Raw genomic sequence first — 17,672 nt, 5'->3', positions numbered from 1 at the left:
CATCAATGCCATTACTTTGAGGTCTGGAACTATACTGCAAGAGAGGAATCATGAGAAGCCAAGCTCAAAGGAGAACATTCAAGTTGAAGATGTTGTTGAGGTAGAAGATGCTAAAGAGGAGGATGAAGCACAAGACATGGTTGAAGAAGAAGCAGCTCAACCAGAGCGCATCAATGGAAGCTGAAGATACAAGAGACGCCATCCCTATCCCCTTTCCACACCTTGCTAGGAAGTCCAGAAAGCAGATGGAGCTCGACCCAAAGATGGTGGAGATCTTCAAAAAGGTTGAGGTAACCATTCCACTTTTTGATGCCATTAGCCAGGTACCTAAATATGCGAAGTTTCTAAAGGATTTATGCATGCATAAGGATAGAATACAGGGTTTAGAAACCATTCCCTTAGGTAGTTCAATATCTGCTTTAATGGGTGCCATACCAGAAAAATGTGGGGATCCGGGGCCCTGTATCGTTACGTGTACCATTGGGGGTGTAACATTTTCTGACTGCATGTGTGATTTAGGAGCATGTGTGAGTATTATGCCATTGTCTGTATATGATGCTTTGAGACTCCCTCCCTTAAAAAGGTCGGCAGCTCGTTTTGTTTTGGCAAATAAAAGTATCATCACAGTGCTTGGGATTGCTGAGGACGTGCTGGTGAGCATTAAGGGGCTCACATTTCCTATTGACTTCTATATTTTGGAGATGCCCCCTAATGAATCAGGAAGACCATCATCCATCCTGCTTGGAAGACCATTCCTGAAGACTTCAAAGTTTAAGTAGGATGCATTCTCAGGAACTTATTCCTTTGAGATAGATGGGAGAGTAGTGAGCTTCAATTTGGTTGAAGCTATGAAGCACCCTCCGGAAGATCATTCCATCTTCCAGTGCAACATCATTGATGAGACTGTTGCTGCCGTTCACCAAGAAGAAGTAGAAGAAATGCACATGGAGTAAGATACAAGTGTGGGAAAACCCCCTGAACACAATGAGGACACTTTGCCATTATCACTAGCTCCAGATGATCAAGTGCCTAACCATGAGTAGAAAATGGAGTTAAAGCCACTTCCATCCCACCTCAAGTATGCTTACCTTGAGGACAATCAGAAGCTCCCAGTTATCATTACAAGGGAACTCACTTCCCAACAGGAGGAGCAGTTGCTTAGTGTGCTGAGAAGATACAAGAAAGCAATTGGGTGGAGCTTGGCGGATATAGTAGGCATCAGCCCTCAAGTTTGTGAGTACAAAATATTTTTAGAAGAGGGAGCAAGGCCTGTCCGTCAACCTCAAAGGAGGCTAAACCCCACCATCTTATAAGTTGTCAAGAAAGAAGTGACCAAGCTACTTGAAGCTGATATTATCTACCCCATCTAAGACAGTGAATGGGTCAGTCCAGTACAAGTGGTATCCAAGAAGTCTAGAGTCACAACATTGAAGAATGAGCATGGAGAGCTCATAGCAACTAGCGTGCAGAATTCATGGAGAGTTTGCATTGATTACAGGCGCCTCAACCAAGCTACTCGCAAGGATCATTACCCCTTGCCATTTATTGATCAGATGCTTGATCGCCTGTCAGGTAAATCACATTACTACTTTTTAGATGGTTATACAGGCTATTTTCAAATTCATATAGCTCTTGAGGATCAGGAGAAGACTACTTTTACATGTCCCTTTGGAACGTATGCATACAAAAGGATGCCTTTTGGCTTGTGTAATGCGCCGGCTACTTTCTAAAGGTGCATGATGAGCATTTTCTCTGATCTTATTGAGAGCTATATGGAAGTTTTCATGGATGATTTTAGCATTTATGGTGATTTATTTAGCCTTTGCTTGGATAGTTTAGCTAAAGTATTAGACAGGTGTGTCAGTTCAAACCTTATGTTAAATTTTGAAAAATGTCATTTTATGGTAAAACAAGGTATTGTTCTAGGACACGTTGTTTTTAATACTGGTATTTCTGTAGATCCTGTGATTTCTAGTCTGCCTTACCCCTCCTCCGTGAGGGAAGTCCGTTCGTTCCTTGGCCATGCAGGTTTCTACCGGAGATTTATCAAGGACTTTAGTAAGGTAGCATTGCCTTTATTCAGACTGCTGCAGAAAGATGTTGAGTTCGAGCTGAGTGAGGACTGCATGAATGCGTTCGATAAGCTAAAGATCGCCTTAACTCAAGCTCCGATTGTGAGAGGACCAGACTGGAGCCAGCCTTTTGAGATTATGTGTGATGCCTCCAACCATGCAGTCGGAGCGGCGCTGACCCAGCGCGAAGGTAAGGATCTTTTTGTAATAGCTTATGCTTCTAAGACTTTAGACGCTGCTCAGTCTAATTACACTACCACTGAAAAGAGCTTCTGGCTATTGTTTTTGCTCTGGATAAATTCTGAGCCTATTTACTTGGTACTAAGGTGGTAGTGTACTCAGACCATGCAGCTCTAAAATATTTATTAGCTAAAAAAGAGTCCAAACGAAGGTTAATACGTTAGCTATTGCTGCTGCAAGAATTTGATTTAGAAATTAAGAATAGGAGTGGTTCCCAGAATTTAGTGGCAGATCACTTGAGTCGCCTTGAGCACATTAAGGATGACTCCACTCCTATCAATGATGCTTTTCTATTTGATAGCTTGCACGCAATATCTGAAGTAGTTCCTTGGTATGCGCCTATAGCTAATTATCTAGTTAGTCACACTTTGCCTCCTAATTTTACTAAGCATCAAAGGGACAAGCTGAAAAGCGAGTCCAAATATTATATATGGGATGACCCATATTTATGGAGGTATGGTGCTGACCAGGTAATTAGACGGTGTGTGCCTCAATCAGAATTTCAATCCATTTTAGAGGCCTGCCACTCTTCTGAGAGTGGTGGACATTTTGGCCCTCAAAGAACAGCTAGAAAAATTTTAGACTGTGGATTCTGGTGGCCTACTCTTTTTAAAGATGCTACTGCCTTCTATAAATCTTGTTCCCCATGCCAAAGGTTTGGTAATATATCTAAGAGAAATGAGATGCCCCAACAGCTTATGCTATTCTGTGAAATTTTTTATGTTTGGGGCATTGACTTCATGGGTCCATTCCCAAACTCTAGTGGTTTCTTATATATATTGTTAGCTGTAGATTATGTTTCTAAATAGGTGGAAGCAATTCCTACCCGTACTGATGATGCTAACACTGTTGTCTCCTTTGTTAGAAATCATATTATCTGTCTCTTTGGATCACCACGAGCAATCGTGAGTGATCAAGGCACTCACTTTTGTAACAGGAGATTAGCAGGTCTACTGAAGAAGCATGGGATTGTTCACAAAGTGGCAACAGCTTACCATCCCCAAACCAATGGGCAAGCAGAGGTGTCTAACAGAGAAATAAAGTACATTCTGGAGAAGATAGTAAAGCCTCATAGGAAGGACTGGAGCACCAGGCTTGTAGATGCGCTTTGGGCATATCGGACAGCGTACAAGACACCCATAGGGATGAGTCCCTTCCGCCTAGTCTATGGCAAAGCTTGTCACCTCTCAGTGGAGGTGGAACACAAGGCTTTCTGGGCTGTAAGGGAATACAACATGGGATTTGAGAAGGATGGTGCTGAAAGGAAGCTGCAAATAGCATAACTGGAGAATCTTCGACTCGAAGCATATGACAACTCCAGACTATACAAAGAGAGAGTGAAGGCTATACATGACAAGCACATCAAGAGAAGGTATTTCAGACCTGGGGAGCTAGTTCTCCTTTACAACTCAAGGTTGAGACTCATGCCAGGCAAGTTGCGTTCAAGATGGGAAGGCCCCTACATGGTAGAAAAGGTAGATACATACGGAGTCTTTCACCTGAGTCATCCTTCAAGCTCCAAATTCATCAAGGTCAATGGACATCGCTTAAAGCTATATCATGGTGAGAAGATGAAGGACAATAAAGAGCTAGAGGTCTTCCTCTTGGAAGACCCACCAACAGAAGCAGATTGAGCTTGTGGACCATCCAACTTAAGGACGTAAAAGCAAAGTGCTAGGTGGAAGACAACCCACCATGGTATGATTGTTCCTTTTCCATTACTAGTTTTATTTTCTTTTGTTTTTCTTAATAGTCATTCATAAATTCTGCATATTCATCTGCATTCTGCATTTTGTATTCTGTATAAAAAAAATCAAACCAAAAAAAATATATTCAAATAAATAAATAAATAAATAAATAAGTAATTAAATAAGGGGACAAAATTATCCCAATGCTAAGTTTAATAATCAATGCATATGTGGTCAAATTAAAGATAATTTGGTACATGAGTATGTGATGCAAAAGTGGAAATTATGGGTAGCTAGGCATGATTTTAGAGCTACATAGAGTGTGAGTGTGTTAGGTAAGAGCTTAGGTTAGTCAAAGATTTATATTTTAGCTCACTTGGCCATACATATATCCTCACCCTTACCTTAGCCCTATTACAACCTTGAAAAGACCTCATGATGTTTGCATTAGTATACTAAATTTTTATTGATTGGTTAGATGAAGAACAGAGTCTAGAAAGCACGACTAGAGAAGAGTAGAGTGATTAACCCTTGACACTTGAGAGATTAGAGTGCATATACACTACCAGTAAGGGTTCAATGCTTGATTCTATGTTCCCTGCTTTCATGAGCTATCTTCTTACAAGTTTACTTGTCTTTTATTGTATGATTTGAATTAGTGGAATCTGATTTATGTTTGTCTTGAAGAACTTATTTACTTTTAACCAAGTAGACAAAATCATCTTAGCATATAGTTGCATTCATAGGTTGCATCTCATGAGTCTTACTTTCCCCTATTCATCCTTTTGTCTCCTTGAGCTTAGCAAGAGGACATGCTAATGTTTAAGTGTGAGGAGATTGATAAACCACTATTTTATGGTTTATCTTGTGCTCAATTGAGTGATTTTATCAAGTCTTTGCACACTTATTCATACAATTTGCATGATTTTACAATTCCTTTCTAGTTTTGTTATATGATTGAAAACTTGCTTCGTAAGCCTTTAAATTGTATGTTTTTAATTCCCCTTTATACCATTCGATGTTGTGATCTTTGTGTTAAGTGTTTTTAGGCTTTATAGGGCAGGAATGGCTTAGAGGATAGAGAGGAAGCTTGCAAAAATGGAAGGAGCACAAGAAATAAAGGAGACAACCAGCGAGAAGCAACGCGCACGCATGGCTCACGCGTGCGCGTGCCTGACGCGTACGCGTGATACGCGAAAATGACCAGCGATGCGTACACGTGACTGACGCGTGTGCATGACATGCGCTACCTGTTGAAATCGCAAAAAATGCTGGAGGCGATTTTGGGCCAAGTTTGGACCCAGTTTTCAGCCCAGAAACACAGACTAGAGCCAGGGGACAAGCAGAGACTCAACACACATTCTCATTCGCATAGTTTTTAGTTTTAGATTAGAATCTTAGAGAGAAATCACTCTTTCTCTAGGTTTTCTACACACTCATAGTTTTTTATAGTTTATGCTTTTGCTTTGGATATTGAGAAGAGTCACTACCTTCGTTGAAGTTTCATTATTCTAGTTTGTTTTCTTATTCCTTTACTCTTTTGATTACTTATTAACCCTGTTCAGATAAGTATGTTATGATTTTGGGATTTATTAATGTAAAGAACTATTTTTACCTTTAATTAATTTTCAGTTATTATTTCATTTAATTTATTATGTCTTCTTCTTATTCCTTTATGAAATTTACATTCATGTCAATCGAGTAGACCCCCAACTTGACTTGGGAGTTGATTAAGAGGAGACCCTTGAGTTGGAATGCTTAAGTGATTAGTTAAATTGGAAGTTGTTGGCTAACTCTCTAGGCACTAACGCTAATCCTTCTCAAGGGAGAGGATTAGGACTTGTGAATAAGAGTTAGCTCAATCACTTGACTTTTCTTTATTTAGTAAGGGTTAACTAAGTGAAAACAACAACCTCTTGATACTACACTTGAGAGAATTCCAACAAGGATAGAACTTCCAATTAATCATTCCCCCGGTCAAGGCTTTTTAATTGATTATATAGATTCTCTCGTTAATTTTCATTGCCTTAATTTACAATTATTTATTTTTCCGTTCTCCAACTCTTAAAATTTCTCGGAAAACTCCTGATTAATCAAATAGCACCCTTTTGTCAACTCGTTAGGAGACGACCTGGGATTTCTACTCCCAGTATTTTTATTCTAATTTTGTGACAACCCTTCTAAATTGATAAGCGGATTTTTGTTGGTTAAGAACTGTACTTGCAACGCTGTTCTTACTATAATTTCTTAATTGGCTGATTTTCGCTTCCATCAGGTATTGAGATACACACTGTTGAAGAGTACTCTTGCAAGACAAAGGTTGCTTATAGTGAGTGTGGTGTACTCTTGTAAGACAAAGGTTGCTTACAGTGAGTGTGTTGTACTCCTGTAAGATGAAGGTTGCTTGTAGTGAGTGTGTTGGGCAAATATACGCTAACAAGTGCCACCTTGCAAGACAAAAGTTGCTTGCAATATGTATTGCCAACAGGAAAGTCTCATCCAGACAGAGGTTGCTGGGTAACGTCGAGGGCATGTTAGTAACTGACAGATGAGCTCATTACCTATACTAGGGTCAGACATACATCATTCTTGTGTGCACATTATTCTTTGTTGCATATTCTCTGTGTTATGCTTTATTCTTGTATTTCTCTGTTTGTCTCTGCCTTTCTGTTTTTTCTACTTTTTATTTTCTATGCCTTTCTGTTTATCTTCTTTCCTTGCTTTTCTTTATCTTCTGTAAAGTATGTTTCTATCTAAAAGCACGATGGAGCCGATTAACATGACTAATTAGCCCGACTCTACTAAGAACTCCCAAGTTCTTACCTCCTTCTCTCTCCCTTTAGATGGAAGCATGAGTACCCTTCCGTAGTTCATTGATGACCGTTCTGCAAAGAGGATTTTTCTCTAGGTAGTATTTTGAGTCTAGGGTGAATCTCATTCTCTGTTTATATGTAAATACTGTGAGACCAGCTAACGTTTGCATCCCATTTTTATGTGAACTTTAACCTAAATCCTGTGTACGAGACTCCTGTTATATGGCTACTTGATGAAGTACCAGTGAGATGTCATATGGCATTGTATGATCGTGCAGAGGAGTAGTAGATGATGTTCCACCTTTTGATGACTTTCTACCTGACTCAAGTCTTGAAGACCTAGAACATACTTTCCCTCGCTTTAGTAGTTTAGAGGGATTAGGTGAGTATAGTGTCTAGGCTAGGCTGGGTGCTAGCTTAGGGACTTCCTGAATAGGTTAGGGCCTGGGATGTTGTATGTATATGTATATGTATATAGTTATTACCTAGCTAATTGTAGCGGTGTTCTAACTAAGATCTATACTTTAGTAATGGCTGAATAACTGAATGTTGTTAACTGCTGGAGATGTATATAAGTGTGGTTGTTTATAACTATTGTATCTGTTATTATATGTGAAATGATTGTGAATGATCCCATATATTAATACAAACATTTTCAAAAAAAAAAAGTACCTCACAAAATAACTACGTTTTAACAACGAATAAGGCTCATATAATAAATAATAGATAATAATTAGGAAGACAAGTTGGTAGCGCTCAGTTTTCAGTTTGATCTAGACATACTGAAAATTAGGTCGTTACATAAGTGGCAATTATTTGCCTTTGATTTTTCTACTAATTGAAATTCTTTGTTCCTTTAGTTGATTATATCACACAGTAGCAAGAAGAAAAAGAAAGGTCAACAGACAGTTGGACCTGATAAAAATAGGAGAAGGCTCCGTCAATTTAGTGTGAAAGATTTTTTATCTATCCTCTTTGATTGATTTGTTCTTCAATAAATTGATTCCAATTAATAATAACCTAGCAATTAAATCAAAATATTTCTGAAGTTTAAACTAAAAAATTTTACAAAATACATCATGAGGTAAAATCAGTTAAATCTCTTCCCTCAGTCATCCTCATTTTATTTTATTTTACCCAGTAAATCAGTATAATTGAAAACATCATTGACTTCCTAATGATACAATCTCTGAAATTTACTCCTAATTCAATGAGTTCTTTCATACAAGACACCATGTATTGTATTTTAGTTTTTCACAATCATTGCCCTACTTCTATAATAGAGGTTAAACTTCAAACAAAAAAAAAGTAGGAGCCTTGTTCAATTAGAAATCAAAAGAGTTACTACCAACCAAATCATAACAATCAAATTCAATCATTCAAGCATAATTGTAACACCTCTTCCGGCTGTGCCACTCTGATAGCAATAAGTATTACGACGATTTCATATATTTATAATAAAGTAAGAGCCTTTGACTCAAAACCGTATTGTTGTTTTCTTGGAAAAATCAGAAAAATATTTTATTTTGAAAACAAACAAGCATATACAAAATTTCTTATATAAGTAGCTTATGAATATAATACACATACAAAACATACAATTCCTATCCCTCTTGCAGAATACAATATTGAAATTGTGGCGCAGCCGGAAGCGTGACATTCTAATAGTGAGGGTGTTACAATAATCAAGAACTCCTAATCCATTTTAAAACTTTTCATGAGTTTATTATCAAATTCTTTTGAAATTAAAACAACATTTAATACTCTGAAAAACGAAGAACATTCAAATTCATGTAAAATTTTCATAGAAAAGAAAATAAAGTACAATAAAAACAAAAACAAAATGGAACCTTAAAGGAGTAGGTCGCAGAGGCAGAGGTGGAGGGAGAAAGACAGAGATCAGAGTCGTTGGTGAAGAAGAGGAACAGAGAGGCGACAGAAAATAATGAAGTGGTGGACCCTAGTGTAGCGGCGGCGGCGGCAGCGTATTGCAATGTCGAGGATTAAAGAACAAGTACGATGCAAGAGAGAACGAGCAATCCCGCGGATGGAGAAGATCAGAGAACGACCATGGCGCATGGAGGGGATGAGAGAGTGAGCTACCGTGGAGAGGGAGGAACGAGCGACGTTTATGGGAATTAGAGAGAGGGACAAAAGCCCTAGTAGAGCTCTAAACTAAGGTTGCGAGAACCGGACCGGTTAATGAACCGGTGAGGTGACTGGTTCACTGGTTCAACCGAGGTTCAACCGGTTTAATTAAATATTAAATAAATTATTAAAAATTTAGTATATAAACACATTAAACACAACACGAGTTCCATAATGCATTGAAGAGGAAAGTATCCAATAGCTATTAAATGTACAATGATCATGCCTATACCAAATGAATTATGTAAATGGAACACAAACTTAAAAAAAATCTATAACCTTTAGAGCTCTTAGTGGCTTCAGTTCCCTGTGAACTTTTCCATCTGCATTACTCATTGACTCCCCTGCACTGTTGCATTCTTCATTGCTCTTGACCTGCTCCTCTGTTGTGTTGCACGGTTTATCAAGAGCCATTCCATTCACATCTTCACATCACCATTCTCTCTACAATCTTCAGGTGGAGATGCATGAGGGACATCCTCCTGGCAGGTTCAGAAGCATCACTTTCAGATACTTTCACCACCAACATTCAATATAGCAGAATTCAATAGAGCACAATTGAACTTATATAGCGAAATTCAATATAGAAAAATTCAAAAACCAGAGTCCCAAAATTAAACTTTTATCAAATTTATATTCGGTAAAATTCAAAATTACAAAATGATTAATCCATATAATTAACAAAATAAAAAAAATGAAAAGAAGAAGAACTCAAAACAAGAACTCTGCATCTAAAGTTATGAATACAAATCTGCCCTAAATTTCTCACTGAATAAAAAATTAATTGAAAAAAATAAAAACCAGAAAAAATTTCAACATAAACAATGTCGTGAAGCAATCCATCATAACACCATCAACTGAGAATCAAACAAATCAGCAACAAACAAGTGAAGCAGCTCAGAAATCAGAATAAATAAAATTAACAAACACAACAGAGGAAACAAATAAAAAACTAAAGTGAAAAAGGAAAGAAATCAATGAAAATAAACAAGACCATGAAGATGTTGAGGGACGATGAAAATTGAAGAACTCACGGGCGACGGCGAAGAGCCCACGGCGGCATAGGTACGTTCGCACTTCAGACAGAGAGGTGCTCGACACAGACAGAGGAGAGATGTCTCGGAGACAGAGGCGTTTTTGACGACGAGAAAGAGGCGGCCGAGGACGGGGATGACAGAGAAGACTGGCCGCGTCTAAGACTAAGAGCGAGATAGATTGGGGGATTTTGCAATTTTGGTGAGACTGAGAGTGAGAGAGAAGGGAGAAGAGAGAAGCAGAGAAGCTCGGGAAGCCATGCACATCAACCACAGCTCCACCGCCTCCTTCCTCTGCCGCTGCCGTGCTCCGACAAGCCTCATTCTTCCGCTGCTCTCCAAAGAACCTTTGAATTAGGGATTTTGATTTTGGTATGTTGGTGACACTGAGAGTGAGAGAAGGGAGAGGGGATTGGGGGCATTTGGGCTACGCGTTTTGTTTTTTTTTTTTTTTTTTTCTAATTAAACCAAAACGACGCCGTTTGGTGTTAAAGGGGAGAACCAGACTTAAAAAAAAACCGGACGGTTCGTTCGGTTCACCGGTTAACCACCGGTTCGGCCGGTTTTTACCGATTTTTGCAGGTTAGTTTTAGGCGTAGACCGGACCGATTAACCAACCGATTCTCGGTTAATCCGATCGAACCGGCCGGTCCAGTCCGATTTTCAAAACATTGCTCTAAACTCTTCTCTTTGAAACTTAGATTAAAAGAAATAGGAGAAATGTGTAAAACAAAAAATCAGAGAATAAATATTTAATTATCAATTCTTTTAAAAATAAAAATAAAAAATAAAATTTATTTTATAAATATTTTAGTGATGATTAATCATACTCCTATATAAAAATAAGAGTAAGAAATTCGTTGCCTATTAAATGTGCTTAAAAAATATAGGAAAATTTTTCTTTATTTTACTCATTCATTTATTGTTTTTTCCTTTTTCTATCTTTAAATTTGATGAAAGTCAAGTGGTCATGCACATACACCCAATTTTTTGTCTTATCTAAATAAACAAAAATATATTATTGCAAGTTGAAACAATGTAACATTTCTAAAACAAAACAGACAGAACAAGTTCAGAAAAGTTCTTCCACCGTATGTGAGATCTTATTCATTATATATTCTCAACACTATATTATGCCTCAATTCATAATACCCTGGAAAACTAGCAGTACTGGCCGTTGATCTTATTGGTGTTCATGTTGAACTTGCTGACGTCACCAACACAAGCGTTCTTGAACAAGCCAACATCAGTGACCCCACGAATCAATTTGTAGCCGCGGCTCCTGAATTGATCCGGACCGTCGAATGGCATAGCGAAGCCAGCCAAGTAGGGCCCACCGCCCTCTTTCCTCTTCATTCCTAACACGGTGCTCTCAATCTTCCTCATCATCTCCTTCACCTTTTCATTTCTAGGATCGTGCATGCACCCAACACTCGCACTCAGATCCAACGGTCCAACCATAATTCCATCAATTCCATCAACGGCTGCAATTCCTTCTACGTTTTCCACTCCCTCTGCAGTCTCTACCTGACACAGAATCAACAAGTCTTTCTCGTACTTCTTTGCGTAGCTTTCATCAATACCAAACCTTGACGCCCTTACAATCGGTGTTGCCACTCCACGAACTCCATTCGGAGGGTATCTATCATAATTTGTATGTAATATTATTACTTTAATAGTTCAGCAATATATTCATGTTTCAATTTGCTATATATATTTATACTAAAATTGAGTAGCTAATAAACTATTATATTGAAACTTATGGATATTTGATGTTCATAAATAAAATTTGATTATTCGATAAATAGTTATTTTACTAAAATTATGTATATAATATGTATACAAATATATAATAATTATTTATTAAATAATTTTTTATGTTTATGGAATATTTAAAATCACCTCCTTTTTATAAATAAGAATTGTTAGGAGTCAACAATTTTTGTGTTTTGTAACCATTAATTAGTCATCAATAGTGTTTTTAATGGTGTGAGATTACATCTAATGGTAGAAGATCATTTACTTTTCTTTTGATGATTAAGTGCTGGCCACAAAATACAAAAGTTGTTAGCCCTAGACTTTCTCTTTATAAATATATTTATGTAACTTGTTATAATTAACAAAAATATTTTTTATACTAAAATTAGCCAATAAAATTAGTTATTATATATTTATATATAAAAATACATATTATTTAATTTATTTTTAATGTATATTTTATTTTAATATATTTTTATACTAATATTAATTTTAATGTATATTTAATATGGTGGTAAAATTAATCACTCTATTATTCTAACTCCTTTGTTGGTGGTAGAAATATCTTTGTGAATAAATATATATTATTTAATTTATTTTTAATATATATTATATAAGTAATAGTTGATTTGAAAATTCAGTTTTACTATGTATTTAACGAGGTTGAAAAATAATATTTAATATACGATTTCGCTAAAAAATCAATTTGGTGTGAAGCTAATTTTAATCAATTAGTTAAAAAATAATTTTGTTATAAAACAAAATAAAAAATAAAAATAAGTTGACTTATATTATAATTGGTTCAATTTTTTACTAATATATATTGAAATTATTGACTTATACCTGCAATAGGAGACGGCCTTCTTGGCTGATTCGGGGCCATCAACGAGGGGGAAGATAATGCCTTGTGGACCAAGGTCGAGCACTTTCTTGACCCACACGTGCGAAAGCTCCGGCACACGAACGATGACCGGTGTGTTGGCCGCAGTGAGTGCATGAATGCATCGCAGGCCTTCAGAGATGCCTCCGAAGCCGTGCTCGAGGTCAAGGATAACGAAGTCATAGCCAGACCATCCTGCTATCTCAACCATCGTCGGGCAGAAGCTAAGAAACGACATACCGTACAAGCAATCACCGTCTTGGAGGCGAGCTTTGATTGATTTTCGTTCCGTGGTGACGATGGTATCTTGTTCGGTTTCATATACGGCATGGTTATTACCATTGGTGTAACCGTGGTTATTACCATTGTCGTTGCCGTTGCCGTTGATGATGTGGTTGATGGTTTCCATTTTATTTGATGATGAAGAAGATAACTAGTCAACTAATTAATAAGACTTGCTAGGTAGCTAGCCTTTTTTGATTTTGCTAAGTTATGAAAGCTAGCTAGCTATCCAGCCAAGCTTATTAGCTTATAACTCTATTGAGGCTTGGCTACTTGTGATGGTGATGAAAAGTGTGCGAGGGTTGGGTTCTTTTTATAGTGGGAAATTGGGTATAATAATGAAGGGGGAAATAGCCAAAGAGGTTGTTGTTGTATTGAGAGCTTAGTATGGGGTTGCATGTATGCATGCTCATTTTGGTGGATGGGACTTGATACTCCTCAGAAATCATAATATTGATTATTGGTCGTGTCTTGTTTTTTGTGGCTGCAATATAGGGCAGTGAGCGAGGTTCTTCGATTGAAATCCGTATATGATATTATCCCTGCTTGCTGAAAGGAATTGAAGAGGAGCATGTGTTAGCCCATTGTTGATTATTCTGAAGCTTTAATTATTGTGGGCAGGTACTGATGATCCATGATTGCATTTGGGCAGTCATATGATTGATTCAATTACTAACAGGATAACATCCGTTATATTGGCCAGCAACTCCATTATTGATGATAAAATAAGGGGGGCGCAATAATAGTCATTTTAAAGTCTCAAATTGACTGAATTTTGATTAAAAAAATCGAGTTATAAATTAATAATTAATAAATTTAAAATTAATAATCATGTAAATTTGGTGCAGCGGATAAATAAAATAAAATTGAGTTATAATTATTAATAATCATGTACAATCAAACCTGAGCAATAGTGTAGCGGATAAGATTATATCCAATCACGTGATATAATATCAGTCAAAAATCAAATTAAAGGTGCAGTCCATACTCCTCTCTATTCATGATTAGGGATGTTGAATTCAATGATATGCTCTTGCTCACTAGTCACTACCCTACCAGCTACCACCACCAAAAAAGGAAACAGAAAATCAAAACAAGACAGAACCAATGTTCTGATTTCTGAAGAGAATATGATGTCAAAAATAATTCAGTAACATTAATGACGACAACGTCCCACCAATCAACATGCATGCACGTCTGATCCATACCAAGCTCCCAAAGTTTTCAACTATAAAAACATCCCAATGCACCCAAAGTTTTCATCACCACAAATTTGAACTAGAGCATTTAAGCTAAGCACCCCCTAAGCTAGCTTTTATTGCTCTAGTGCCCCTAACACTTATTACTATTAGCAACCGAACCCACAATTAACCTCACCATTCACCAACATCTTAGCATGGAATTTGAAACCAGCTACCACATCAACCTCAACGGCAACGGTAACACTAAAATAAACGGTAACGGTAATACCAAGGACAGTGGCATCGGCAACGGTAACAGCAACGATATCCACCACTGTCACACCAATGACCACCACCACAATAACGACCATGCCGTATACGAAGCCAACCAAGTCATCGTCGCCACCGTCAATCAACCGAAATCCATCAAAGCTCGCCTCCAAGCCGGGGATTGCCTGTACGGCATGTCGTTTCTTAGCTTCTGTCCGACCATGGTGGAGATAGCGGGATGGTCTGGCTATGACTTTGTCATCCTCGACCTCGAGCACGGCTTCGGAGGCATCTCCGAAGGCCTGCGATGCATCCATGCACTCACTGCGGCCAATACTCCTGTCATCGTTCGTGTGCCGGAGCTTTCGCACGTGTGGGTCAAGAAAGTCCTGGACCTTGGTCCCCAAGGCATCATCTTCCCTCTCGTCGATGGCCCTCAATCTGCCAAGAAGGCCGTCTCCTATTGCAGGTCAAACTTTATATTATTTTTTATAAATACTTCTGTTGGTATATATATATATTCTTTTTATTTTATGTTATAAACAATAATCTTTTTTATCTTCTCTCATTTTATCAATAATTTTTAATATAAAAAATATTAAAAATAGTACATATGATATGTTTTCAAATTAAATAAAATAGACCTTTAAAATGAACATTATTGTTCATTTGATCTCTACATATCTTTTTCGTTGGTTATTTACTATACCTTCTCAAATTCAATCAAGCTGCTAAGTGTATACTAAAATTAATTATTAATATAAAATATATATTAAAAATTAATTAAATTATATATGTATTTATATAAAAATATATCATAACTAATTTTATTGCATAAATAACATTTTTGTCTCTCAAGTTATATGACTTACGTCAGATTTCAAATTTAGAAACAAGTTATGTGACGCATTTCCAAGATGGTTATCATAGGAACCAAATTTAACAAAGAGATTTTTTTATGTATTGATTTTTAATTAATCAAATTAATGTATTTAAATAGTAAATTTAAAAGCAATTATTTTTTCTAATAAATTAGATGTGGTTGTATACAAATGCTTTTTTAATAAGAATGTACAAAATTTCAACTTGTAAGTATTTTTTTTTTTTTGAAAAAAAGTTTAAAAATTAGTAAAATGTATTAATTTTTACCAGTATTTTTAATCGTCAATCTAATTTTTTTAGTTTAATAATATAACAATAAATTTTTAGTCTATATTATTAAATATTACTAACTAACTGTTGATCAACTAATAAATTTTACTTATTCTTTAATATTTCTCTTTTTTTATCTTGAATAACTTTTCAAAATCTCAATTTTTTTTCAAACATTTTTGTTGTTGCCTGCATTATCCCCAATTCCGACAGGACTGATCTGTTTTTTCCAAACTTTTTAATATGGTATTTTTGCCTTGAAAATTTCAAACTTATTCAATATTATCTATAATAACTCCCTCTAAGAGACTAAGGGAATCTTTTAGTTAGGACAAAATTATGTTACCTTTGAACACTAGCATATCCTTGGACTCCTAAAAATGACATAAAAACTGTATCAGGTACCCTCCAAATGGAGTTCGTGGAGTGGCAACACCAATTGTGAGAGCCTCAAGGTTTGGAATCGACGAGAGCTACGCAAAGAAGTACGAGAAAGACTTGTTGATCTTGTGTCAGGTTGAGACCGCAGAGGCCGTAGAAAACGTAGAAGGGATTGCAGCCGTTGATGGGGTTGATGGAATTATGGTTGGACCGTTGGATCTGAGTGCAAGTGTTGGATGCATGCACGATCCCAGAAATGAAAAGGTGAAGGAGATGATGAGGAAGATTGAGAGCACCGTGTTAGGAATGAAGAGGAAAGAGGGCGGTGGGCCCTACTTGGCTGGCTTCGCTATGCCATTTGACGGTCCGGATCAGTTCAGGAGCCGCGGCTACAAATTGATTCGTGGGGTCACTGATGTTGGCTTGTTCAAGAACGCATGTGTTGGTGACGTCAGCAAGTTCAACATGAACAAGAAGGTTGTTAACGGTGAGTACTAATAATAGTTGGAGGGCACTATATATATTTATTTCGGAGAATAAAAATGTAATAATGAGTAAGAGCATGGTGAAACAAGTGGTTGTACTTCTTGTAATTGATTCTCATTTGATTACTGGAAGGCGGGGACTTGGGCAAAGAAGTGTAAAACATCTTTCAATAAAGATGTTTATTTTCTCTATTGATTGTTATGTATTAAATTTTTGATAGGTGATATAAATTAAAAATATTATTTTTATTAAAAAATATTACTATATTATTAAAATTGTTAATTTGACTTTGATATCAATTTTTTAATTTATTTAAAATTTAAATTTTTAATAAAATTTTTATTCAATGATTGTTTATTTTTTATTATTTTTATAAATTTTATAATATTATTTTTTTATTTTTATTTTATTATTATTTTGATACTTTTTTCATTTTGTAATTTAATAATTTTTAAGAGTTGAATTTTTATTTATAATTTTATGATTCTTTTAATATTTTTTATTTTTAAAGATCTATAATTTAATCTACTAAATTTTATTGTTAATTATTTTATTTTTAGTCTACTTATTTTTATTTATTTTTGAATTATTTCAATAAAATTTATTGTGAAATTAAAATTTTGAAAAAAATTATTTTATATTAATTTAAGAAATTTAGTATCTTTTGAATTAATATTAATTAGAGTCATTAATATAATTTCTTTTTTTATATCTTCAATTTTATTTATAATTTATAATTTTGTTATTAATCTATATATATTTTGAGAGTATTTTTTTAATTGTAACCAAATAAACAATTAAAAAAAAAAGATTTTTGCCATCTTTATATAAATCGTGCCCTTAATTGAATTATGTTGCAATTTATTAAATTTGATTCTACTAAACTGGTTGGTACAAGTGATTACAAATTTCGCTCCGAGCTTATCCTCTTCATGTGACATACAGTTTCTATTCGACGTACTCTATCTATTTCATGCTTGGTGGGAATTGAAATCCTTTATATAGGAAAATTTCCAAACTTATAATGGGAAGTAATAGTATATTGATCACTCCTTGGATGAGAGCTATACTATGTTTATGCATAAGTTATTAAAATTGAACCAATTAGACTATTAGATTAATGAGTTCAATTGATGAGTCATATATTAAATTAATTGATTCAATTATAATTAAATAATTATATAAAATTTTATTTTTATAATAAATAGTTTTTTAATTTTATTTTATATTTAATTAATTATTATTTTTAAATTTTAATAATTTATCAATTAATTTATGTTTATTATA

General features: G+C 35.6%; 2 protein-coding genes across 2 annotated transcripts; one reads left to right on the top strand and one right to left on the bottom strand.

Annotated features, from left to right (window-relative positions):
- Positions 1–10,972: 10,972 nt before the first annotated feature.
- On the bottom strand, positions 10,973–13,244 carry LOC112720606 (uncharacterized). The gene is made up of 2 exons (XM_025771597.2): positions 12,597–13,244; positions 10,973–11,637 (listed from the first exon to the last, which is right to left on the bottom strand). Exons 1-2 carry the CDS (start codon positions 13,040–13,042, stop codon positions 11,157–11,159), a joined length of 927 nt encoding a protein of 308 aa, XP_025627382.1. The 5' UTR covers positions 13,043–13,244; the 3' UTR covers positions 10,973–11,156.
- A 917-nt stretch (positions 13,245–14,161) lies between these two features.
- LOC112720605 (uncharacterized) lies at positions 14,162–16,574 on the top strand. Its single transcript, XM_025771596.2, has 2 exons — positions 14,162–14,835; positions 15,920–16,574. The coding sequence occupies exons 1-2, from the start codon at positions 14,312–14,314 to the stop codon at positions 16,395–16,397; spliced, it is 1,002 nt and encodes a 333-aa protein (XP_025627381.1). The 5' UTR covers positions 14,162–14,311; the 3' UTR covers positions 16,398–16,574.
- Positions 16,575–17,672: the final 1,098 nt, after the last annotated feature.

This window comes from Arachis hypogaea, chromosome 11 (assembly GCF_003086295.3).
Source record: "Arachis hypogaea cultivar Tifrunner chromosome 11, arahy.Tifrunner.gnm2.J5K5, whole genome shotgun sequence".
Taxonomy (NCBI): domain Eukaryota; kingdom Viridiplantae; phylum Streptophyta; class Magnoliopsida; order Fabales; family Fabaceae; genus Arachis; species Arachis hypogaea.
This window is presented reverse-complemented; position numbering and strand designations above follow the sequence as displayed.